Source organism: Kryptolebias marmoratus, linkage group LG19, assembly GCF_001649575.2.
Source record: "Kryptolebias marmoratus isolate JLee-2015 linkage group LG19, ASM164957v2, whole genome shotgun sequence".
NCBI lineage: Eukaryota > Metazoa > Chordata > Actinopteri > Cyprinodontiformes > Rivulidae > Kryptolebias > Kryptolebias marmoratus.
Window position 1 is genome coordinate 10,185,204 of NC_051448.1, and position 25,272 is coordinate 10,210,475.

General features: G+C 39.0%; 1 protein-coding gene across 3 annotated transcripts in view; it reads left to right on the plus strand.

Moving 5' to 3' along the window:
* Nucleotides 1–25,272, plus strand: part of wasf1 (WASP family member 1) — a 54,868-nt gene that overhangs the window by 21,461 nt on the left and 8,135 nt on the right. For 2 of the 3 annotated variants that reach the window (XM_037981599.1, XM_017423308.3), the window contains exons 2-5: nucleotides 531–685; nucleotides 3,690–3,824; nucleotides 13,010–13,163; nucleotides 16,568–16,685. In XM_037981599.1, the coding sequence (XP_037837527.1) occupies nucleotides 553–685; nucleotides 3,690–3,824; nucleotides 13,010–13,163; nucleotides 16,568–16,685 (540 nt within the window). In that variant the 5' untranslated portion in view covers nucleotides 531–552. Of the gene's footprint in view, nucleotides 1–530; nucleotides 686–3,689; nucleotides 3,825–13,009; nucleotides 13,164–16,567; nucleotides 16,686–22,099; nucleotides 22,172–25,272 lie in introns of all 3 variants that reach the window. The other variant, XM_017423307.3, reaches the window with a different exon arrangement.

Below are 25,272 nucleotides of genomic sequence, written 5' to 3' on the forward strand. Positions count from 1 at the left end.
TTAGTGGACATGGTTCTTTTTGCCTCAGGGTGGCTCATCATTATGATTATTGTAGTGTCTTTTTTCATCAAGAGGTGCTAATTTGCATGCCAAATTAAGACAGTGAACACGTTGCACTTCTCATATAGCTGTAGACCAGTTGAAAGTTTTGGGGAAATGTAGCAGGAGCAGACAGTGAACCAAGTGTCATTTCTGTATAGATAATCTGATTTGTGGGTTTCTGCCTTTTTTCTTGTTTCTTTGTGTTGTTACAAAGGAAGAAAAATGATTCTAAAACCCTTATCATCCAACTAAATGCTATTAGCATGGCTGTGTGGGCAGACAAAGTGCCTTGATAAAGTAAACAGATTATAGATATGATGATAAAAGACATTTTACCGAGTCAGTGAAGCCAGAAAAGCAACATGAATGATAGGTGTGGTGATTTCTGCAAAATCAGTGGGATCCATAACAAGCATTTGAGCACTAATGACACTTTCATCCTCCATCCTCCCCCTGTTTTGTCTCCCTCCTCTGACTCACTCTTGTAGGTAGCGTCGTTGCAGCAAAAGGATGCCGCTGGTGAAACGCACTATCGAGCCCAGGCACCTGTGCCACACAGTACTGCCAAGGAACATCAAGAACGAGCTGGAGTGCATGACCAACATCTCCTTGGCCAACGTCATCCGTCAGCTCAGCAGCCTCAGTGAGTAATACAGGAACTCACAAGTACAAATACATGAACTACATAGTTTGCAATTGCACCCCTAATCCCTACAAAGTTGTAATGCTTTAAAAATATATAAGTATTTATAGTCTGTGGGAGTCAGTTGGTAAAGTCCAAAAATTTATATTATTTAAATGTTTTACCTCATAGACATTTCTGTCTGTAATATTTTTTAATTAATAAACCCATCCATGAGTAGAAACCCTAAAAGAATGAAAGATTTAAAGATTTTATATCCTGTGACAAACCTTTATGGTGCTTTATTTACATAATTTGGGTTCAAGCAAAATGGAGGAAAACCACACTGCTGAAAATGTGGGAATAGGGCTGGTTGTGTAGGTAATCTGGAAATATTGTGCTGACATAAAACACTGACACAATCAGTTATTTGGATACACATGACCTGAGCAATCTACCAAGACCTTTTAAACTGATTAACAAGCAGAGCTTTTAATAATACCATGCAGGCATTTCACTGTTGTTGGCCATATTGTTGCTCCAAAGTCAACCCTCTGTTTAAGTACAGTAAAATATCTTGTTTTTGTGCTTCAGAACCATGGACAGCACACAAAAGGAGGATTATTTGGGCAATAAAGCCTAATGTGTTTTAATAACGAAAATAAGTAAAAACAACATGGACCGACAATATCCAGCCGCCACTGTGGCCTGCTCTGCTTTTCTAGGGAAAAACGTAATTATGTGAAGGTAAACCCTTCATGGCTGGAAATTCCTGCTTGAATTTGGTCATTAGTTGCATAACCTGCATTTTATCATTAGTGTCTTCAAAATCAAAAACAAGGCAGGCAAATAAAAAAAACTAACTTTTAGTAAGAAAATATGTTTTCAGAAACCATATTATACAAAACTATGGTTTGAAAGTCACTTCAGCATAGTATTTTGTTTGTTTTTTTGTTTGTTTTTTCATCTTGTGCTATGATTCTTCACATACTCTCGAAATTTCCTATCATGTCTGTATTTTTCACTTAAACATTACTAAAACAAGTGTGAGATTATATAGATTTCATTTTATTTGATTTCCTCCAGCACTTTAGGAATGTTTGGTCTTGGCATGCAGTCTTTTCAGTGTTGCTCCTCCTACACCACTAAACAGCTATCACTGTAAAGCACAAAATTTAGAACAGATTTTCTTCTGTGGTAAATATTGGCTGAATCAACAGAAACCGTCTTTTCCTAACTGCTGTAAATAACACCTCGTGACTTATTTAAATAAAATGTTTCACACTGAAACCCTCTTTACTAAAAATGATCAAAAGCTCACACATTTTAAGCTTTAACTTCAAGCTACAGAATGCTCATTAAAGAATCTGGCACTAGGAGTTTACGTTAGTGGCATTTGCCTGAATGTCACTGGTCTGGTGACTAGTTTGAGACAAAAAATTGCGAGAAAATAAATGACACGTTTGCATATGTACATAACAGTGAATAAATTGCAACATTCACAAGAATAACGTGCAAATTTCTTCATCACAGTTTAGCCAAAAAGTGTTCATGTCTCGGTTTAGTCACAAGTGTACCAATTTGACTGCAGTTTATTCTTATTTTTTTCTTCAGTTTTTTTACCCTCCCAAAGTTTTCGCACTTTAATTAAGAAGAGTTTGAGACTAGGGATGAGTGTTTTTAAGCAAAAACAGTCTTTTACTTTGTCAGTAATTATTAGAATTTTTTCTTTCTTCCAAGTATTTGACTCCCCCACTCCCCCTGTCCAGTGTGGTTTCCCCCATTCCATCCAAGCACCCTCCTACCAGCCACCACTACGAACACAAGACCTCTTTGCAGAAATGCATTCTTCTAACAGCTGCCCCTTTATGATTTAGGACCGTGTACTGCTTCATGTTCTTTGCTTTAAAACTGACCATGAAGCTTCGGGTGCAGGGACATGCTCTATTGCTTAATTCCGCCAGCCGAGGATATTGGCATTTCTTCAGTGGAGCACTGTGAGTGGGGATACATGTATTCAGGCAGTAAAGCTCAGCTCACCCGTGACCAAAGCTTCCACTTTATGATCCTTTCAAAACAAAATATAATGGCAAAAACAGATGCTGGGACTGGAAAAGTGATTCTAGGAAACAACTTGGCTTGTCACTATTAAGAGCCGGTGTGTAAAAGAAAAGATGGTCGTTCTGTTCACATTATTTCTTCAAATTTGCCCATTTTAACTAGATTTTAAACGTTAAAAAATTATTACCCCTTCCTATTCAAAACGAGTTCCTGATGCCCGCAGTGACTTCGGGAGATTTTATTAGAGAAAATTTGTCACACAAATTTTTCCAACATGTCTGAAATTCCCGCAACACGAAAGCGAGGCTCAGCAAGGAAACAGAGCCCTCACAAACATTTTGGAAACTCCCTCACAAAAGCTGATGTGAGTTTTTGCGCTAGATGTTTCGTCAGCCCCCAGCTTATTGTATAAAACAAACTATGACATCAGTCCAACAGAAACAGAAAAAGGTTTCAGGTGTACGCTGATGAAGTAAAACCTGTCCACACAACACGTCTCGTCTTCATTAAAACATTGAAGCAGTCGGTCTGCACCCCTCCACAGAATTCAGTCACTGCTGACACTTTGTGTCTCCAGCCCTCACTAATAGTCACATCTTTAAAAACTGAAAAGGCTGAGACAGAAAAAAGGCCAACAATGATCGCTGTGATTGTGTCTTGACAGAAGATTTGACTTTTAAAATCAAAGGGCTCACCGTAAGTGTTGAAGACTAATAATGTCTCCTGAGTCAGTTGACATGAACTAATTCTGACACTTGCATTACAGTAAAAGAATCATTTATTAAAGACAAATGATTTTTTGATCAACTGAGTAAATATTAGATATCTTTTTTGACAGCCAGAAGTTGCCTCCCACGCTAATCAACCCTTTGTTTCTTTCAGATAAATACCTTTTTCTCTATACAATTTATTTCAACACTTTTCAAACATAGAATAAATACTCCTCATCAATGTGTTTTTACAGGTAAATATGCAGAGGACCTTTTTGGAGAGCTGTTCAATGAGGCCCATTCCTTTTCCTTCCGGGTCAACTCTCTGCAGGAGCGAGTGGACCGCCTCTCAATCAGCGTCACACAACTGGACCCCAAAGAGGAGGAATGTGAGTGTTTCAACAATGCAAACATACAAATCCTGTTCACTCTTCTTTCCTTTTTTGAACAATTCAAAATATTTTCTTCATGTAGCTTGAGTAATGTTCTCCTGCTCGGGTGAGGGTAATATTAAGGAAGGAAATGAGAGAGTATTCAATTTGTTTTGCATTTAAATAATAAACTTGAAATCATTGAGCAGACACAAATGTAAAGATTTCTTTGAAGTTCTAAAACACTTATTAACATCACAAGATGTTTCAGTTCAATACAAAAAGTAATATCATGGCTGAGTGTGACCTTTAATATAAGCTCTATTTTGAATCTTTAAGTTATTTTTTGTCTTCAAATTCTGGGTCTAAACATTTATATTATATATACTTAATAAAGTAGAAATTTTGCGTTATCTGTGAAAAACGGGTGCCATAAAGCTAAGATCAACAAAACTAGCTAAAAGCTAAACTAGCTAAAAGCTAAACTAGCAGCGCAGTACATAAATCCAAAACTAATAAAAAAGAAGCTAAAAACTGAAATTATCAGAATAAGAGCTAAAAGCTAAAATAGCAAAACAGTAGCTATAAATGAAAATGAGCAAAACAGTAGCTAAAAGCTAAAAGCTGAAGCAAGACTATTTCAAAGAACCTGTTTTTGACGTAATTGATAAAAACTTTTTTCTCATAAAAAAAGCATTAAAGTTGAATAATTCAAAAAGTATAAAAGTTTTAAATACCACAAGTCCCAGCCATTTTGTTCTGAAGGAGCTAAAGATATTGACTCCTGGGTGGCTGAAATAAGTGAAAGTGTGCTGAAATTGTTGAAGTCCAGATAACTTATTGAAGAAACAATAAACAGAAAAACAACAGTGTGAACGCTGAGTCAGCATTCACAGTATTACTCTTTGTCTCCCATAATGTAACCCTAGGACTCCACTGTAAAAGTCTGTTATTTAACCATAAGAGGACTCTCCCTTTTATGGCTCTTATTAGAGGAACAGGTAACTCTAAGATTGTGCCATTTTTCACCCACAATGGCTGTGAACCTGAGCTCCTATTAGAAACACTGTGCCAAGAGTTACATTTTGTCCAGACGCTCATTTATCTTATAAATGTGTTTTCTTTTTGAGAGGAGTATCATTCCCTTCTTAGTTGTGAGCAATAAAAAGAAAATGGAATAATCTGTGTTGACTGCCAGGTGAAGCCAGGTTTTCCTGGGAGCGCAGAGGCGGGACGACAGGATGGAGTATCTGGTGGAGACAGCAGCAGCAGGTGCACAGTAGAAAAAGAGAGAATCACAGCAGTATAATACCACGCTCCAAGGCTCTGTATCGATTTCCCATGGGCCGGCAGTGTGTTTAAGGCTTTGTACAATTCCACTTTAACTGCTTCTTTGTCGCTGACAGACCGTAAAATGCCTGCTCGGTTTAACTCTCTGGTTTTTGTGAATCTAAGAAGCAGCTTTGGTACTTTTTTGTTTTACAAGGCGGGGGATTGATTCAAAGTTTTCGTGCATTTACAAGTTCGGACTTTGACGGGATAGCTCAGATCTTTTGAAGTGGAGTTCTGTTGAAAGGTTATGAACAAAGGACATATTACCTGCTGTAGATAGCTCTTTGAGCGACTGTATTTTGAGAAAAATTGAAATAGTTTAACTCTGACTGGATTGGTGAACTAACAGCTAGTCTGAGTGGGGCCAAGACAAAGTGAATTGCTGCTGTCTTTAAACAACTCCACACCATTTTATAGAGGTTAAAAGCTGTTTCTCCAAACGAAGTCTATTTACAAGGCTTTCTACAACCGGTAAGAAGATCATTCTTTCTACAAACCCTGCTTCAAAAGATCTGAACTATCTTTTTAAATGCAGTTGAGTTCTGAACGTGTGCAGGTTTAAAAACAAAAAAATACACAGATTGTTTTACTTTATATTGTTTTTTTGGCTGCTATACGTCAAATTTTCTTCTTGTTTCTCCAGGAGTTTTCCTTTCTCCTCTCAACCATCCACATCTCCACCCTTCATTGTCTCCCTTCCCTCACATGTTAGCTATGCTGCTTGTATAACTGTGATCTAATTGTAGAAGTCTGGTGTGCAGGTCTCATCTGGTAATTGAGTCTAATGTTGCAGAGCTCAAGGGGCAAACACACACACACACACACACACATTCACTGACACACACACCAATACATCTTTCAGAAATGCTCGCAAGGCTGCCTGCAGAGGATAACACATTAATATTTATAATTTATATATATATATATATATGTGTGTGTGTGTGTGTGTTTACTTCAGGAAAAACACAAGTAACAACAAAACATTTGATCTTTTTATTGCCTACGTAAAAGGTCATTTGCTCATTTGATGTGAAGCCGCTGTGATTCCGTATCTGCGCCTTTCCTCATGTCTGCATTTGATGCATGTGGTTCATGGCTTTATCATCCCTCATAAATAATCCTGACTACCCCCCCCCCCCCTGAAGTGTTGGCTTGAGAGACGGTGGATAAGAATAAGCTCAGTTGCAGTTTAAGTGAGTGGTGGTGATGGGGAGGAGAGTCGGAGGGGAGAAGAGTAAGAAAGATGGAAGGATCGAGGGAAGACTGGTTAATACGGGGCACTGCAGCAAAAGCAGTGGAGTGGAAAAGGACTGTGCTGCAGAATTTTCCGGGGCCTCCTCTGCAGGTTACAGAGTTTTCCCACTCATCTTAACTCCTCCATGTTATTCAAATTAAATTTAAATAATATGGGGGGGAGAAACAACATCCCATCTATCCTATGACTCATTTGTAAAACTGAAAGATAAAATGGCAAACCAGCTCCATGTGCTTTGACTGGCAAAGAGGGATTGAGTGTGACAGAAAGAGTTGTGGGAGGGCTTCGGCAAAGGGTTTGCTTTCCGTAAATGCCACCCTGCATCTCTCGTCCCGACCCTTTCTTTACCCTTTTACGGTCAGAGTGGATGCTCTTACTGTAAGAGACTCCCTTGTAATTGCGGGTGTGAGGGTTAGTGGCTGCCATGAGAGGAGGCGTGAAGGAGAGGGGGAATGAGTTTGAGCGGGGATGGGACCATAAATCAGGACTTTGGAGGGATGGAGATAGGAAGATGGGGGTCACGTAGGATGGAGGAGAATGGAGCGCACAATAACTGTTTTACAGATAGAGGCCACAAAATGCTTTCAGAAGCTTTAAAACCTTAAATGACCCAATTAAAAATTGATGTCTAGCCAACAGTTTTTTGTTTGTTTTTTTACCGGGAAAGATGACAAAACAGATTGGTACCACCTATGGCATAAGTTCACACCAATTTAAAGGCATACTCAATAGAATATTAGCAATTGGTGTTTGTAAACCCTTCAACGTTAACATGATTTTCTCCTCCTTTTTGCGGCTGCTGCATTAGAAATAACTTGGAAGTGGGATACAAAAATACGTACCATCAATCTGAGTTCACAGGTGCCATTGAATGTAGCTTAACAACAATGAACTTAGAAAGAAATACAAAATGAAGAAGTAATATTTAAAAAGTACAGAATTTTTCACACCATGCAATTCTGTGAGATGCTGCTGCCTCAAATGGTTTTATAATTGTGTATGAGGCTCACTTTCTGCTGACAGAGGCTGTGTACATCGATGGGTGTATATATGTGAAACAGCACTTTTAATGGATATTTATTTTCTTTCACTGGTGTGCTGACACAGTTTAAATGGAGGGCAAATCATTTTTATTCCTTGGTTGAATTATTGTTATATTTATTCAAAATTATTATTAGGTCAGTTAACAAATTATTACATCATTATGTTTTTTTGTTAATGTTTACATTAGCGTAATTACACACATCAACGTGCTTAAAGCTTGAATTAAACTTAAGATGGCAGTAATTTACTTTGGTTTTGGCTACACTCAGACGCTCATCAGTCTGGTCAGAATTAAACTCTGTTTTTCCAAACTGAGGTCATTCAAAGAGCTATTCACAACAGGTAAACTTGTCACAAACCTTGGCTCAAATGAACTCAACTATCACTTTAAGACCTGTGTTTCGTATAGTTGAGCCAACAATGAAGTTGCAACACAAGAAGACTCGTCAACACGCAGTGTCTTTGGTGCAGTGGATGAGGTCAAAAAGGCTTCATCTATCACGTGAATTTCTAAATGTCCAGTGTGACGTGACAGGTGCACGAACACACACGCACACACACACACCTTGTTTACACCCTGCTGACCTTTTAAAGGGCATCTCTGCTCAATTTGCCCTTTAAGCCCCCTCTCTCCTTCAGACCACATCCTCCCCCACACACCTATCTGGTCTTTCCTGTCCTCCCAAGTCTTCACTCATCTCTTTGATTGATCTGTGCTTTCCCTTCATCCTGCATGGATGCTATTTGTGTGCTGTCAGGCTCTCTTCCCCATATCGCTGCAGCCAGCCAAACTAATGGCCTGTATCCTCTACTTAATGACACAGTTACATCACTGCACTGGCTACAGGCCATTATGGAAGGCCACAAAGCCACCCCAAGTCCCCTTGGGGCTCTAACAGTTTCTTTATTGGCTGTCTTTCTCTTTCCTCTTGTTTTCTATCAGTCATTCTGGATATGTTCCTTTTTGTACTTATCTGGTAAACGGTTTCTGCTTGTTTTACTTTACTTTCTCATAACCTCCCGTGTGAGATCTTGATCTTTTAGTGTGTTTCTCCTCTCTTCCTGTTGACTTGTTCCCCCTCGTCATTTAATTGTGGATTTAGTCTTTATTAAATTCTTTACTCCTACATGTCATACTTCCTCGTTAGATCTGTGAATACTGATACAGTGTGCAAATTCCAATTTTAGTTTTTAATATTTTTTTATTTTCTCCTTATGTAATGGTCTGTCTCACTGCAGGGTTTATAAATGCATTCTCGTGCTATACATAGTCCTTTTCAAGGGTTTTCAATGCAAGTGGGAGAGCATCTTCAAGCTGACAGAATAAATTAACCTGCAAGACAAACAATAACAATTTTAAAAGCAAGAAGAAATGAAAAGGGATGAACCCAGAGGTGGGATTCAGAGAGAGGGCAGATTCAGGAGGAAGTGTGCAAAAGGCTAAATTTAGGGCAACATTTGTATGGACGTGAAACATGGAGGAGAGCTATGTCTACATCCTAAAAGACAGCTTGGCCGATGACTTTTCTTATCTGCTATCGCTGTGTGCACACTAAAACTGTCTCCATGAGATACGAAAATGAAAAGGAGGAGGAAGGGGGAGGAAAATTTAAACTTTTTTTTTTTAGGAAAGCAGAAGGTAGGGGTGTGCGTGTGTGTGGGTGTGTGTGTGAGTGACAAGAACTTCCTCACCTCACTGTACCTGAAGTGTCTTAGCCAGATGGTATCTGTCTAAGCAAAAAAAAAAAAAAAAAAAGATGAAGGCAAGAAAGAAACTGGCTGGAACTGGTTTACTGATAAGAAGCATCAAAAGCGGATGCAACACATGGTGCTGCTTTGCCCAGATCAAATGTGCACGCGCACACACCCACACACACATCATACTTTAGCTTCTAAAACTAACCTTATTCAACTCAACCTAACAATTTGTTTGAGGGCATTAACTACATCTGAAACTGTGTGAACAACTTATACATTCTTATTTTTCTCATTGGCTAAATGTCTTTATGGAAAATGATGTAAGTAGTAATTTAGTTGACATTTTGTAATTGGGATGTAAAATTTCATGCTGAGATCCATGTGAGTCTGATCTTGAGTGCGTTTGAAGGTTAAGTTTGGCTCATTAAAGGTTAACAGCCACCTCACTCTACGTTAAATTCATCCTGACGCAGTCTTCTCCACTGGCTTTTTTTTGTCCCCTTTGTGTCTATTTTTTGCACTTTCTAACAGCTGTGATGAATTAACTACATTTGGTTCGTCTACATGGGAACAATTTTCATGATTACTTAAAACAATTTTTTATAATTTCAGCTGTGCGTTCACACAGAAACACTGTTTTAAGGGCTCATTATAGTTGAGCTTCAGAGTGTCGGGCTGGACTCCGCTGATGGTGTGCAAACCTGAACAAGTGGTGGAGGCGTTTATACTTGACGCTTACATTAGTGCAGTATTCTCCATAAAGACAGGCGGCAGTACATTACATAGCCAGTGCAAATGTAGTAAAAAAAAGAAGAGGACAAACAGTTGACATCACACACCAAAAGTGACTGCTGTATTCAGGAGTAACACCTGTTGTGTTTATGGTTGATAAGCACACTAAACACCACAAAATCAGATTGTATGTTTGTCCGTTTCATGCAGAAAGATGCAGAGATTGTGAGGAGAACCTGCTCGTAAAGCCAATGCGTGTTTTGGATGAAGAAATGCACTTCAGCTACTTTTGGGAGTCTCCACTCCTCTTTACGGATTGCAGCAGCAATCTCCCTCCATGAGTTTTGAGCCATTTGATTATCTTTGTGATCTCTCATAGAGGGATCATATAAATACCGGTACAGGCAAACCTGCTCTGCCAGAGCACCTTCAAAATCGTCAATTTTTCTGCACTAATTTACAAAAATTTGGAGGTGCCTGACCACGTACCACGACACTGCGCGTGGCCAGCGTGCAGGGGCGGGGACTGCGCAATTGCATCACTGTTGGTGCATGCGCCCTCGCACAATGTTTAATACATAAAGTATAAACCAAGCTTTAGGAGCCCCTAAACAATATTTTTTAAAAAGGGGGGTTATAGAAAAAATGCCACTCTCATAGAGTGTGTTTATATATATATATATATATATATATATATATATATATATATATGAGCCATAGACACAGTCTACAGTATATAAAATTGTATAATATTTACAGTCTGTGGTTCCTACTCATTGTGCAAACTTTATGCACATGCTCCTGTCTTGTTTCCTGTTTTGGATGTATTTTTGTGTTAGTGTTATGGCGCCACATGCAGGGCTAATATAAGTACTACAACATTTTGGGTCATTTTCTTCGTTTCTGTGTGGATGAAAGCATTTTTAGAAAGAGTGCCATGTTTATGAGAATATTTATAGAAAGTTCCCATCTGGACAAAGTCTTAGTTTTTAAATTTATCAGATCAGCAGTGCACAATGATCTCACCTCTCCCATGTAGGCCCCTGGTTGCTTGTTGCCCTGGAATGTTGGTTTGTGTCCGAGACCCAAGCTTTTGTTTGGTGTGTGTTTTTTTTCAATTTGATGTCCTCGTATGAGGACGCATGGTCTCAGAAGGTTAAGTTTCCCCTCTGAAAATGTATATTTGTAAATTTGTTAGCAAAAATGGGAAGATGAAGTATTAGCATTGGCTCATAGTTTATTTTTCTAACTTTTATTCCCTTTGGGAATGGGGATCTCTAAGGCATCAAAATGATCCTTTACTTTAATATTTATATCGTCACTGTCGAGCAGCAACCTTGTATCTTGAAAATAAAAAAATTCCAGGAAATTAAAAGAAAAAAAGATCTTTCTTTTTTACTTTTCAAATAAATACTGTGGTCATGGGTTCATAACCTTTTTATTTTTTTTTTCCTTACAGTTTTTATTGGTTAGCTGGCCATAAAACCACAGACGGACATGAAGGCAACAAACAGTCGATTTATACCAGGGGTGTCCAACCCCGGTCCTGGAGGAACACTATCCTGCCTGTTTTAGTTGTTTCTCTGCTTTGACACACCTGATTTGAATGAATGAGTGCTTATTAGGCTTCTGCAGAACTAAAACGTGCAGGATAGTGGCCCTCCGGGACCAGGATTGGACACCACTGATTTATGCAAAAATGTAAAAATTATGACAAAATGAGATGGAAGGTTTTTGCCCCATAGCGATACCATTCTTATTGCTCACTCTAAAATGAGTATTCTCATTTTAAAAACGTTATATTACCCATTATCCGAGGTAATTTTTATTTTTATTTTAATGTGATCAGTAATTTACCATTTCTACAAGATCTTGCAGGCGTATTTGATGTACAAACATTTAAAATATTCTCATTCAACCTATAGTTTTCTGTTGTACTTATTACTGGCTCCAGTCGAACATAAAGCTGTGTGTGCGATGTGTTTTCTGTGTGGTTTTCAAGTCCTAAATAGCTGCTTTAGTTTAATCCACCCTCTGGCAATATTCAGGTTACTGTACTTCCCCCATGGGATCCTAATGCTTTTTCTGTTTTTCTTATTGAAATCTTAAAATGTTTCTTTTGTGCCACTCTTTTGTGTTTTGTGTTTAGTTGCACATTTTGATGCTAGTTTTTTTTTTCTCTCCTTTTCACCAGACCTCTCTTCTCTCACTGTTTCTTTGTTAATTTTTTTTTACTGTGATTTTTCTTTTTGTGTCCGTCTGTTCCATTTCCAACGACCCTGTTTTTGTTGTCTTGGTTTTACTTTTATGATCTTCCTGTTGCTTTCTCTGGCTTGCCTAATCTTTCTCAACTTGGCTCCTTGAGTGTTTGTGATGAGACTCCAGAGCCTCGGGTGGTTGGTCATTTACTTTCCGGAGTCTGCAGAAGTCATTATCCAGCTGTAATCTACATGAACCGATCGGCTTTGTTTATCTCATTTTATTAAGGCTCTGGGGCTCTGTTCGTCACAGGTTCTGTTATTTTAAGTATATTTTAGGTTTAAGTTTATAGTGTCATTCTTTAGTGTGTCCCATATAGAATAATTTTAACAGGATGACACTCGAGCTCACAGACTTTTTCCACTCTTCCTGTGGGCAGCAGTAGCATGTATCTATTTGTGACTCCCTCATGTATAATTCACATCTGGTTGCAACGATCTGGATTTTTCCCCGAGACTTTTTGCTCGCGTCATTGAGGTTGTTTTTTTGTTTTTTGTTTTTACCGTCCGTCTCCTTAACAGTTTCCCCCAACCTGTTTTTGTGAAGCCTCACTGTGCAGGAGTGATTTTTCTTACTCGCATTCAGTGTCATTTATTTCTTAATTGGAAAAAAAGGGAAGGGCAGTTATTGAAGTTATAATCTTCATGCGTGAGTTTTCTTTAGGCGAACAGAAATGAACCGTGACAATCTGGTGTTAGCCCAAAGGAGGAGGGATGATTAGTGGTTTACGAAACGCTTCGTGCTCAAACGTTGATTGCGACTCTTTTGACTGATGATGTCAGTGTCCGTTTTGATGATGGTGATGAGATGGAACCAGCTAATTAAATAACGGCACGTCCTCATTTCCTCTAATCTGTGTCCTCTATCTGTCTTTTTGTCACAGTGTCTCTTCAGGACATCACCATGAGGAAGGCCTTTAGGAGTTCCACCATTCAGGACCAGCAGCTGTTTGACTGCACGTCCCTGCCAGCCCCACTGCAGGAGAGCCTCCAGACCTGCGAGCAGCCGCCACCCCTCAACATCCTCACACCCTACAGGTCAGACGTTACAGACCACTGGTGCTTTTCCCTTATTGATGGAGTTACCATAATGCTAATGAAATGTACCATTGTTTTCCATGTACACATATGTGTGTAAGTGCAGAAATGTCCTTCAAGTATGCAGCTCTTCTTGAGCTGTAACTCTTTTAAATTCCTGCTCTCCTTTGAAAAAGCACCACAAAGAAGGCCTTTTGACCATCCATATGTCTCAAATGGATGAGAAGTTTGCACAGTTGCACAAATCAAGGTTTTTGTAGTTTTTATTGTATTGTGTTTTACTTTTTGAAGGCCACTCCTTTCTAAATAAAAACATGTATTTCCAAAACAAATTGCAGCACTGGGTCACAGTAATGTGGTTCGTTTGGTCCAGTGACATTTTTAATTATGATTTTTGTTTTATTATACTTGTCTGTTTTAAAGCATCAAACAAAGCAGTAATTGTATCATCCAGTTCCATTATTTTCAAAACCATATCCATCCATTTTTAATTGCTTATCTGAGGTCGAGTAGCCGAGCTGGCAGGTCAAGGAGAGAAGCACAGACGGCCGTCTCCCCAGGGATGCTCGCCCGCTCATCCTGGGAGATCCCGGGGGTTTCCTTTTACCAGAGAGGATATATAATCCCTCCAGCGGGTTCTGGGTCTTCCCCAGAAGGATTAGGAGCAGTGTCTCTGCTCAAAGCTCGTCACCCTATCTGTAAAACTGAATCCAGACACTCTACAGAGGAAGCGCCTTTCAGCCGCTTGTATTCAGGATCTTGTTCTTTTGGTCTTGATCAAAAGGTCATGAATGTAGGTGAGGGCTGGAACATAGATGGACTTGTAAACTGAGAGCTTTGCCTTTTAGGTCAGACCGAAGCAACGCCCTCCTTACTGCAGTTCTTTTGGTTTAAGAACACATTAAGATACTGAAACTTTTCTGCTTGGGGCAGTGACTCACCCCCAACCCGAAGGGAGCAAAGCCATGTTCTCACCCAGTTATCTCTCAACACCTTCTAATTAGCTGATCTTGTAACTGAATATCTGAGGTACTGGTGCATTCATGCCACATTGATGTCACATTTTTGTTGGTCATCTTTCTCCTCTTTTGGAAAAATGTCTTCACTGATCTGCATCATCTCTCAATTAACTTACAATTTGCAACCTAGAGATACTGATTCAAGTGATTAAACACTTCTGTACCCTGTGACACACTGATTATGTGACCATTGTTTGGGGCTTTGCATGAAGAAGTCCAGACTATCACTCTGTTTTCCACTCTGTTATAATCCTGCTAGAGGCTCAATGGGACTAATTATTTGTCTTACATATTTAGTCCATTTTAAGTTGTGTGCAGTTAAAAGTGAACATGTAAGGACTGGAACACAACAGCCGGTTAAAAAGAGGGTAAATTCTGCTATATTCAGCTTTTTTGGGGGTCTTTCTTTTTTTCTTTCTCTCATTTTCCCAGAATCCAAATGAGATTTAGTTCCCACCTCCTCCTTATTTAGAGCTGATTTGTTCATCCCCACTGAATGGATGATTAGGTTTATCATGGGTGATGATTTAATTCCTTTGATTAATAATTTAAAACACTGCCAGGATTTTTGATCTGTTCGGTTGCTCTGCTGCTCATTCTCTTTTGTTCATACTTCTCCTCTTCACCTTCTCCTTTTTTTTTTTCTTTATATTTTGTTCTGCTTTTTCCACTGCTGCTGTCCTCTCCTCTCATCACACCAAGAAGCTTCCTGGGAAGTCTCCTCAGGCTGTTGTTTTCCAGAAGTACCCAGAGTGCAGCTTCTTTCTCAGACACGAGCACACACAAATACCCTCTTTGAAATGAACAAAAATACCCAGGCATAATGACTTACATAAACTCTCAACTTTTACCTGCAGAGAATAGACACGCTCCTACCACGGTATCCGTCTCTGCACTCTAACCTGTTTTCATTGTTAAAGTTTATTTCCTGCCTTTGTTGTGTTGCATATATTAAACTTTCCACTCTTGCCTTTTGAAGCTGTGCCTTTTCATCTTCTATGTGCTTGCTCTTATTGATGTCATCTCCTAATAATTGCCTCCCAAGACGTGGCCGACACTGGATTTACCAAAAAAAAAAAAAAAAAATTGAAACTGGAGGAAAAACAGGCCTTGAACAGCCAAGTAACCTCAGATGGATTTTGTTTCTTTTGCATGTCAAAAATAGGTAAAAAAAAAAATAGTGGCCCCCAACCCTGTCCCGAAAAGATCTGGATGGAACGAGAGAGAGACGATTTGCGTTGCACGTTTAAATTTAGGGAAATTTGCAAAAATTTTATAAAAAAGCATGGTTAATATTTAGATCAATGTTGCCTGTTTTATACAAGGAGTTGATCAGTTCAAACATAAGTGTAAATTGTGGGGTTTTTTGTTTTTTTAAGGTTCTGAAACAATTTTTGTTTTTAATTTTTTGCGTAATATCCACATTTCAGACCAGTACAATATAAGCCACTTGTGTTGTAATGAAATAAAATATACATGTAATTCATTTAAACTGCTGAATGTCCTGTTTGAAATGGTTAATTTTTTAGCACGTCTTCTTTTTGAAATTTGTTTTATTTAGTTCTCGCAAAGTTGATGATTCTTGATTTTAAAAAAAAAAAGGAAAAAAGATTCCCTTATGGTTTGATTTTTGTCTAAATGCCAGTACAGCCTTTTTATTAATTTTTTTTACATTAAGCAGATTTAAATGTTTAATTTTCATCTATACATATTGAACTGAATTTAAAAAAAAACAGTAACAAAGATTTTGTAGAAAAAAGGGAATTAAGTCAGAAGGAAAATGTTTCCACACTGATGTGAAATGACATTTCCAAACATGTTTCAGCACTTGTGTATAATAATTTTGTTGTCAAGAAACACCATTTAGTTCTAACTACATGTATTTGTCTGAGGTCTCTTTGTTTCCCTTCTTGTCATTAATGCTACCTCACTGAGTGTTCCTCAGAGGTTCTGTAATCTCAGGGAGGAAGACTCAATGAAGAAGAATGCTGAGTGGGAATGAATAACAACACCGCATTAACGCGTATTTATAACAAATGGCAAACAGGGACGATTTGCTGAGAAAAAGCAGATAAAGAAAAAAAAGACGAGCAGTCAACACACAACATCTTTCAAGTTATTTTTTACTCCCCAATTGCTCAAGTTCATTCAAAATCTGCAGTTCCTATTGGGAAGAAAACTAAAATAAAAGAGGATGATAAGATGTTATGTCGCAGTTGTTTCTTTTGTGGCTTCCTCCTCTGAAAGCGCTAAAAGAAATAATTACCAGGAAAATATATGACGTTTTTACACAAAACAATTTCAAGGAAAAGACAATGAAACGGAACAATTAAAAGAAAATTGTTTAATTTTGGTAACTAATTAGTTGTTTTTTATGTTTTGCAGAGATGACGGGAAGGAAGGACTAAAGTTCTACACAGATCCGTCGTACTTCTTCGACCTGTGGAGGGAAAAGATGCTGCAGGACACAGAAGACAAGAGGAAGGAGAGGCGGAAACAGAAGGTACATCTAGACAGTAAACTTTGTTTTGTCACACAGCAGGTGAGAACAGCTAATTTTGTTTTTTTAGTTTCCGTGATAGATTTCAGGTGTTTGTGTCGAAGCAGGATATGAAGTGAGTAGCGAGGCTTCCTGGGTTCCCCAGGAACGTAAAGGTTCTGCATGAATTAACTGGCTCGAGTGACTCGCTATAAGATTCACAGCTTGGCTTCATACCGCATCACCTTTTGCATTGATTACTCGCCACTCATAGATAAATCAACCCTTCCCTCAGTCAGCCCTCTTAGTTATTACTTGTGTGATCATTACATCTAATTAATGGGAGCATCTGCTTCTCACATGCCCCCGCACCGTGCCTCATCTCTCTGCCTTCTGCACACAGACAGGGAAAGCTCTATACGGTGCATCCAGTCGGATTGAATAAAGACGTTTGGTCCCATTTGTCTCTCATCTAGTAACTGATCTGTGGCTCCCCCCTCAGCTCAAATTTGAGGGGTTTTCCCACCATCTGCACCAGGAGCTCTAATGAAGACCAGTTAGAAGTTTCCCTGCGTGGGAAGCGGCTTTACTTTTTGCCCCCTCGCAGTCGATCACAGCTTATTACAGTCGTGTCAGAGGGAAATAAGAGGGTTTTTTTTCCATTGAGGGTTTATGCGAACACAGAGGATATAATTGGTTGTTATGAGGTCTGTAATGAATCTGGGAATGGACGAGAGAGAACAAGACCAGTTTCACCAAATCTGAGCGTAAATGCGATGATATTGTTGTACTGATCGGCTCATTATTTCTTAGTGGACATGCATACGTGTTTTTTTCAGTGCACAAAAGGAAAAAAAAGAAAGCTAATTTGCTGCAGTAGGTGGACCTTATTTGCTTCAGAGGGCTAGGTTGATGTGACCCGCTGGTAGCCAAAGCTCATTCCACTGATTTTAATTCTAATTAAAGCCTCGGGTGGGCTCAGCTTGTAAAGCCTTGTTCATTTCCCTCCTCATCGCAGTGGCACTCAGTCAGACCCCATGGAAATGCCTAGAAGACATTCGCAGGGAGAGCGGGGTAAAGTAGGAGTTACGCACACATATTTGTTGGTTTGTGTAACCAACATGGTGGGTAAATAATCCGAGTGAAGATCAGAGCAAATATACAATGGAGAGGTTATGAAAACCATATAGAATTACTCACTTTCTTTTTTGAGTTGTTCCGCTGCATCATCTTAATCATGCTCTTCAGTTTTGTGTCTGTGTGCATTTGTGGCCGTTTTGCACTCCCATCTCATTATTTTCAGCCAAAGATCCAGCAGAAACTGTTCATCATGTCGCTCCTCAACTTCTAAATTTAAAACTGCTTTTCCATTGTTAATTCAGACTCGCATAAACACACCAACAGACTCACAGGGACATAGATGCACACATGGTAATGTTTAAAAAGATCTAATAGACCATGATGTGCCATGCAGCTGCGGTGTCAGGGACCTGACATGCCTCGCCACCTGTCAGTCACTGTGACTCCATCTGAAGCTGGCTGCCAGCACATTTTGTGCCATGACAAACCGTGTTTCGGCTCTTTTTTAGCATTTCTGTCCTCAGTAATGTTTGTTATTAGTTTTCTCTCCTATTTCTTTTTTCCACTGCAGTTTAAAACCACGGCTGAGGCATTTTGCAGTTATCACAATAGCCACATGTTAGCTTATGTGAAATGACAAAATTAATGTTTAGGGCAGAGTTCCATTATAAGCAGCTTATATAATACAGAAAACCTGGCACACTTCATAATATCCTGACTGGCTTTTAAACATTTCGACCAAACAAAACTGCCGCACTTCTACTGTTTTGAATAAATGTTTTTTGTTTTTTTTAAATTAATGTGCAGTGTATAATAAGAAACTTTGTGCGATTACCAAGCTTCTCCATTCACTCCTTGGTTCCTGAAGTGGAGAAATAAAAATAGAAAACAAAACAGAAACAGCTTGATGTCTCTTTCCAAGATGAGTGAAAACAATATTTAACCTTAAACACATGCAATTTCACACAATATTTTAGCTACGAAAGCTCAGTTTTTCAGTTACATCTAATAATTTTTCACTACAGATGTGATTGCTCTGCACTACACAAAGCATCCTGTATTTAGAATGAAAAAATTGCATGAAACTGCAAAAAGAGTACAGAGATTCAACTAAGATGTGGAATAATGTGTGTCAACATTAAAGAAGCTTTTAAAAATACCTGTTATTGTTTAGCATCAAAAATGTTGACATGACAACAGACCATGCATTCAGTCTCTGCTGTTGAATCATACAATTTGACAGGCCTTTCATTTAAAACACTTCAGTTTCTGTTCAGCTTCATTTTATCCTGTCAACATCAACTACACTTAGTACAAAAAGTAAAGAGATTTGTGTTTGGTTGATTGTTTCTTTGTTGTAACAATGATTCTTGGCAATAAATCTTGAAACGTTGAAAAAGCGTATTTATTTCCCTTCAAATGAGCCACATTTGTTTGGAAAGTGCATTTGTGGGTTGAGCAGCAGAGTTGAGTATGCGGCTTGTACCCGTGGAAAAATTGTTGAATCTTCTTTGCCAAACAGCTTATTCTGCTATTGGCTCTTGTTCAGTTCTGTTTATTGGATTAGATTATTGAAGTCTAAGGAAACAAGGCATATGAGCAAATTACCAATTCACTCATTTAACAAACTGATGTAGCATGTGGAAGAACCATACACAGCCACAACAGCCTGAAAATACCTCCTCATGCTGCACGCCAGCTTGGTCGCACACTGCTGTGGGTTGGCATCCCATTCTCAATCAGCATTTGCAACAAGTCAGCCAATGTGGTTGTGTTGGTCACCCTGGAACATCCAGCACACCCAAACTGAACCCACAGGTGAGATCAGGACTGCAGGCCGGCCATTCCATCCTCTCAACTCCGGAGGCAGTCTCTGATAAACCCCTCTTTATGGGGGCAAGAGTTATCATCTTGGAGGATTGAGTTCAGCACCAAAGCGTGGAGTTATGGCATCAGTCTCCAATCAGGCACCTTAATTTCAGCACCTGGGGTAGCAAAAGCTTAAAACAAGAGTCAGTAGGTTGTTTGGTATTGGCAGAGACGATTTAGCAAGAGTTCTTATGGGCGCAATCCACATATTTAATTCAGCTGCTCAACCCACAAATGCATCTTCCTAACAAACGTGGCACCATTTAAGGGGAAATAAACAGGCTTTCCAACGTTATAAGATTTACACCAAGAAGCATAATTACAACAAAGAAATAATCGGCCAAACACAAATTTCCTCACTTTTTGTGCTATGTTTTTTCTTATTAAGTCATGTGGGAAGTAGCCGGTCTGAAACCAGACTAAAACCATCCTTCATAGTCGCAAACAGGAGTCAGTAACAAATGATGAGCAGCATGGGGCAGAAAGGGGAGCTAGGAAAGCTGCTGAGTCCTAATCTCATTAGCTTCTGTGTTAGCCTCGGCTTCTGTGGTTTAGAGGAAAGGAAGACGGTATGAAAAAGAACCCAGGGAATAAGAAGAAAAAGAATAGCTGGAGAGGAAGTTGGGGAGTAGAGAAGGGAGAAACGTAGTTGCTTCCTCTCTTTAAGATCAGTCCAAGCTTTATCAGGTCTGTTCCAGACGCCTGAATCTCGTCTGGCTCCGTCACTCTGATTCTGGTCTCTAAACAGTCATTCCAACAATATCTTATTATTAAAATTTCTGCCTATTTTTTCCCCCCACTGTATTTACTTAGGCACCAAAGACCTAATTTTTTCAGAAAAACATCCTACTGTTATTTTTAGGTTTTTTGTTTTTCTATTTTGGCAGTTCTCATTAAAACACGTAGTGGACAATTTTTTGTTTCATGCAAACGAGCTATTTTAATAAAGACATTTCAAAAGCTCTTGCCTTGTTACTGCAAAATGATTAGAGACAACATGCCTCCAGGCAAAAGTGTTAGAAGATTAAATAGAACGATGTTAGCCAAGGTTTAAACACAGATAAAGACAAAAACTTTTTGTTGTCTTATTTGTGCTTACAGACAATGTTGGGCATCTATTCATGTCAGCAGTTGGTGTAATCTCTGAAGACATTAAAATAATTATTTGCACCATCTGTTATTTAAGATTTAAAGTGTGTAGATATCAAGCTGATGTGTTGATATCCTATCAAGCTGGTGTGTTTAGTAATAAAGTAGATGTGACATTTAAATGCATCTAGTTATACACATAATTCAATTTATTGCAGTTTGTTTATATAGTTTAAATTCACAAGTCATCTACAAAAGAAAAAATAAGACAAGTCCAAATTATTAATTCAATTCTAATCCCATTACAATCAATTTAGTTCTTATTGTAACAAAATGCAATTGCATACAGCACATTATGGAATTAGTAAAAGAGTTATTTAAGGAATAACTTAGAATTTCTCCCATCCTGTGCAGCATATTGGTAACAGTAGAAAGGAGCAACTCCCTTTTACCTGGAAGAAACCTCTAACAGAACCAGGCTAAGGACAAGCAGCCATCTACCTCAGCCGGTTGGGGTTTGAGAGGACAGGAGAGAGAGACAGGCAAACACAGAGGGATTGGTCCAGGTGTAGTTTCTATAGGGAGACAAACAAAGAACAACACAGACAAACATGGAGAGTAGAGAGCATAAAGACAGCGGAGTGAGGAAATGTGGTCAGTTTGTCCTCCAGGAATCTAAAGCTATAGCAGCAAAACCAAAGGGTCGCTCAGGAAAACTAACACTAACTATAGGATTTACCAAAAGGCAAGTCTTAAGCTTAGTCTTAAAATTAGGCTGATTGTCAACTTCATGGACAGAAATTTAAAATTGGTTCCACTACAGCTGAGCCTGATAGCTGAAAGCTCTGCCTCAGTTCCTGTGTGTCTGCTGCGCTGACAAGCAGCCATTCTAGTCAGTGTGATTCCTACATCCTTCCCTTTCTTTCAGCAGCTGTAAGTGTAAATTTAACTTGTTAACAGATGGGAGGAAAACTGGGAAAGTGAGAGCTCGTTTGAGTGCTTTAATTAGCGATGACTTGGATAACGTTTAAGCATTAAAGGGATAGTTCAGGTGTTTTGACATGTTAAACTCTTTCTTCAAACCATTAATAGAGCTGTCTGCAACATAAATAATTTTTTTTTCATAATTTTTCCACAGAATCCCCCCCCCCCTCAAAAGATCAGAACTGTCGCTTTATGAATATAACATTAAGTTATTCTAAATCCAAAAGTGAGATTATGATGGTTTAATGTTTCAATAGCTGAATAAATTAGGAGTAGTGCAATAAAACTCTGTACTTGCTAGGAAAAAACGCAAAAATTAAACTTTTGGATGTCCATTTGCAGATCTATTTCTTTTTTTTCCAACTTTTCCTTTTCGGCTTTTTTCTAAACCCTGCTCTTTATCTAACTCTGCGCAGCTGGAAATGCCTTATCTTGTGTGTCCCAAGAGTCTCTCTGAAACCCCTCCTCCCTTCCTTACTCCCCCAGAGGTAAGAACTTCTCCTCACTCCATCAGAGCATCTGCTCCAGGTAGCAGCAGCCTGCAGCCCACCCCCACCCCCGAGTTCCCACTCTCCCCTCTGGTTTGCTCCGGGCAAGTGAGCTGCCCACTTTCAGCCTGGTTACTAACAACCCCTCCAGCACACCTGCATCCCAGTTCTACCTCAGGGTTAAGTCAGCAGTTCTTGACATTGATTACTTTTTGTGATGAATCTCCCACGAAGTTGTAAACATAATCAAGGCGCAGCATGCAGACAGCAGCTGTGTTCTGAACACAAATTACGATCAGTGCATCCACTTTTATTGGATTTATTTTAAAAAAAAAAACAGCTGATGTAGTTGTCTTTGTCTCAAGGCTATGTTGTTTTGAGAATCAAAGTTTGCTTGTAGAAAAATGGAAATGCAGTGTTTATTCAGCTGTATTACACTGCAGTAATTTGCAGTCCAAATTTAAAATCAATTTAAAAAATTGTTAAATGCATTATAAATGTATTTAGAAAGACGTTGTAGCCCCACAAGCCTGCAGAGCAGCTTGTTGATGAAGATGAATGGGATATGCTGGCGTAGATTCTCAATCATCCAGGACAGGGTAATCTAACAAACTGAATCAAAGGCAGCTGGACTTCCTTTTTTATTCTTATAGAAGCTACACGTCTTTCAGTTTTCAAATCCCTCGGGTCAGAGGCGACACAACATCAAGTATCAAACAGGAAATCCAGTTGTCTTCGATTCAAACTGTTAGGAAGGAGATGCTGAGAAAACAAGGAATTTAGGATACAGTCACTCACTAATACACTTTACTAACAGCAAGATCTCAAAAGTGTTTTACAGTTTCTGCACATTACCTTTTGGTTTTGGGTTAACTCTTTGGTCAAACTAACATTCTTTGCACACTAACGTCTTCTCCATGGATTGTTCTTGCGTTAAATAAGTAAAAAAAAAAAACAACAGTAATAAAGGTCCAAAACCTATGAGACATGTTTTATGATCACATCACATTATTAAGTATTTGCATAGGGCTTTATGTTCAAAAGTACATTAATGTATGTTAATCCAATATTTTAATGATGCAACCCTGATTCTAAAAAAAAAAAAAAGTTGTGACCTTGGGTAAAATGTAAATAAAAACAGAATGTGATGATTTGCAGCTCTACATGCAAAGAAAATGCGTGAACAATATCCAGAAATGCCACTGTCTTCGGGGCCAAAGCTTTAAAGTGGACTGAGGCAAAATTAAAAACCATTCTGAGGTCAGACAAATCAAACTTTAATTTTGCTTTGGAAAACACAGACGTCATGTCCTCCATACTAAAGAAGAGAGTGACCATGCAGTCTGTTATCAGCTCACTGTTCAAAAGCCTGCCTCTCTGATGGTATGGGGGTGCATTAGTGCCTATAGCATGGGCAGCTTACACATCTGGAAAGGCCCCATCAATGCAGAAAAGTATGTTCAAGTTTGAGAACAACATATGCTCCCATCCAGATGACGTCTTTTTCAGGGAAGGATTGTTCATTTCATTAAGACGATGTTAAACCGGGGTCCGGGTGCTGAACTGACCTGCCTGCAGTCCACACCCCCCACCAATAGAAAACATTTGACTAATCATGAAATTAAAAATCTGTCAAAGAAGACCCAGAACTGTTGAACAGCTAGAACCAGACAAGAATGCAACAACATTCTCTCCAAAACCTCCAAAAGCTGCTTTCCTCAGGTCCTAGACGTTTACAGATCTTAAAAGAAATGTTTCACAGTGGGGAAAAACAGCCCTGTCCCAACTTTTTTGAGATGTATTTTCACCATTTGCTACGTTTGGTATGTTCCACTAAGAATAAAATTTGGGTTAATGAGATTTGCACATTGTTGCATTCTGTTTTTAGTTACATTTTACACTACGTCCCAACTTTTTTGGAGTTATTTCAACTGTCAGAATACTGTGTCTTAAACAGAAGAGAATTCTCAGGTAGTTACTTCTAAAATCTGACCAATCAGCAGCAGCTTCTGTGTGTGTGTGTGTGTGTGTGTGTGTGTGTGTGTGTGTGTGTGTGTGTGTGTGTGTGTATTGTTTGAGCGAGTTGTGTTATTGTCAGCAGCGAGGTGGTCCAGAGGCTGAATGCCTCTGCAGAGCTCTCTTAGTGCTGGGAGGATGATTGTTGCATAGCTGCAATTCTGCTGAGGCTGTCACTATATACATGAGCACAAAGCCACCACACACACACACACGGACACAACAACACACACCTGGAGTGTATACGCTCACGTAGGCACACAAACGCATAAAAATACATAAATCGAATTGCTTTGTCTCGCACGTAGCGGTTTCTCTGCTATTACCAGTCCATTCGGATGAAAGATGACTGCTCGGTTCAGCCACAAAGCTCAATAAAATTGGCTACATTTATAACAAATGTGCACATGCGCATGTACACACACACACAGAAAGGTGCAGTTTCTCATTTTCTGTCATGTACACACTTCTGTCGCTTGTTCGCTCTCTCATTTTTTTGTTATGCTCATTGCAGCATTAAAACCTTGACTGTGATGCTCCTTTTATACAAATCTTGCTTATACTGTTTGTTTGACCAGCATCTGTCCTTCCCGTCACTTCTCACTAGATATTAAAGAACCAAAACCCATACAATGGTCTAGGAAATTAAGAACATGTTGTAACTATTTTTTTAGCATGTTCACACATTACTGCAACCTTTTAGGTGAATCAGATGGCAAAAAGGAAAACCAGTCTTCTTAATTAGGTGGTAGAATGCAGCGAAAGGCTCAGCACCATCAGAGGAACAAATTTAGCCTTTTTCTTGGTAATGTTCAGTTGAATCATGTGTTTAAATAGATTTAAAATGTGGTTTTAAGTGTTTGTTTTTACGTATTTGAGGCTCAGAAGCCTATCCCTTCTGTTGTGATAAACGAGAACCTAATCAATGAGCTTGAGGATTCAGTCTCAGCAGCCTGGCTGCTGCGGCACACGGACAACGTCAACAAGATTTAGATATGCAGGGGGAGACGCTGTCCACAGCCCTCGTGTTTCGTTTGAACATCAAAATACAATTAATGAATAAGCAGTGTGGGTCGTACTGCTCG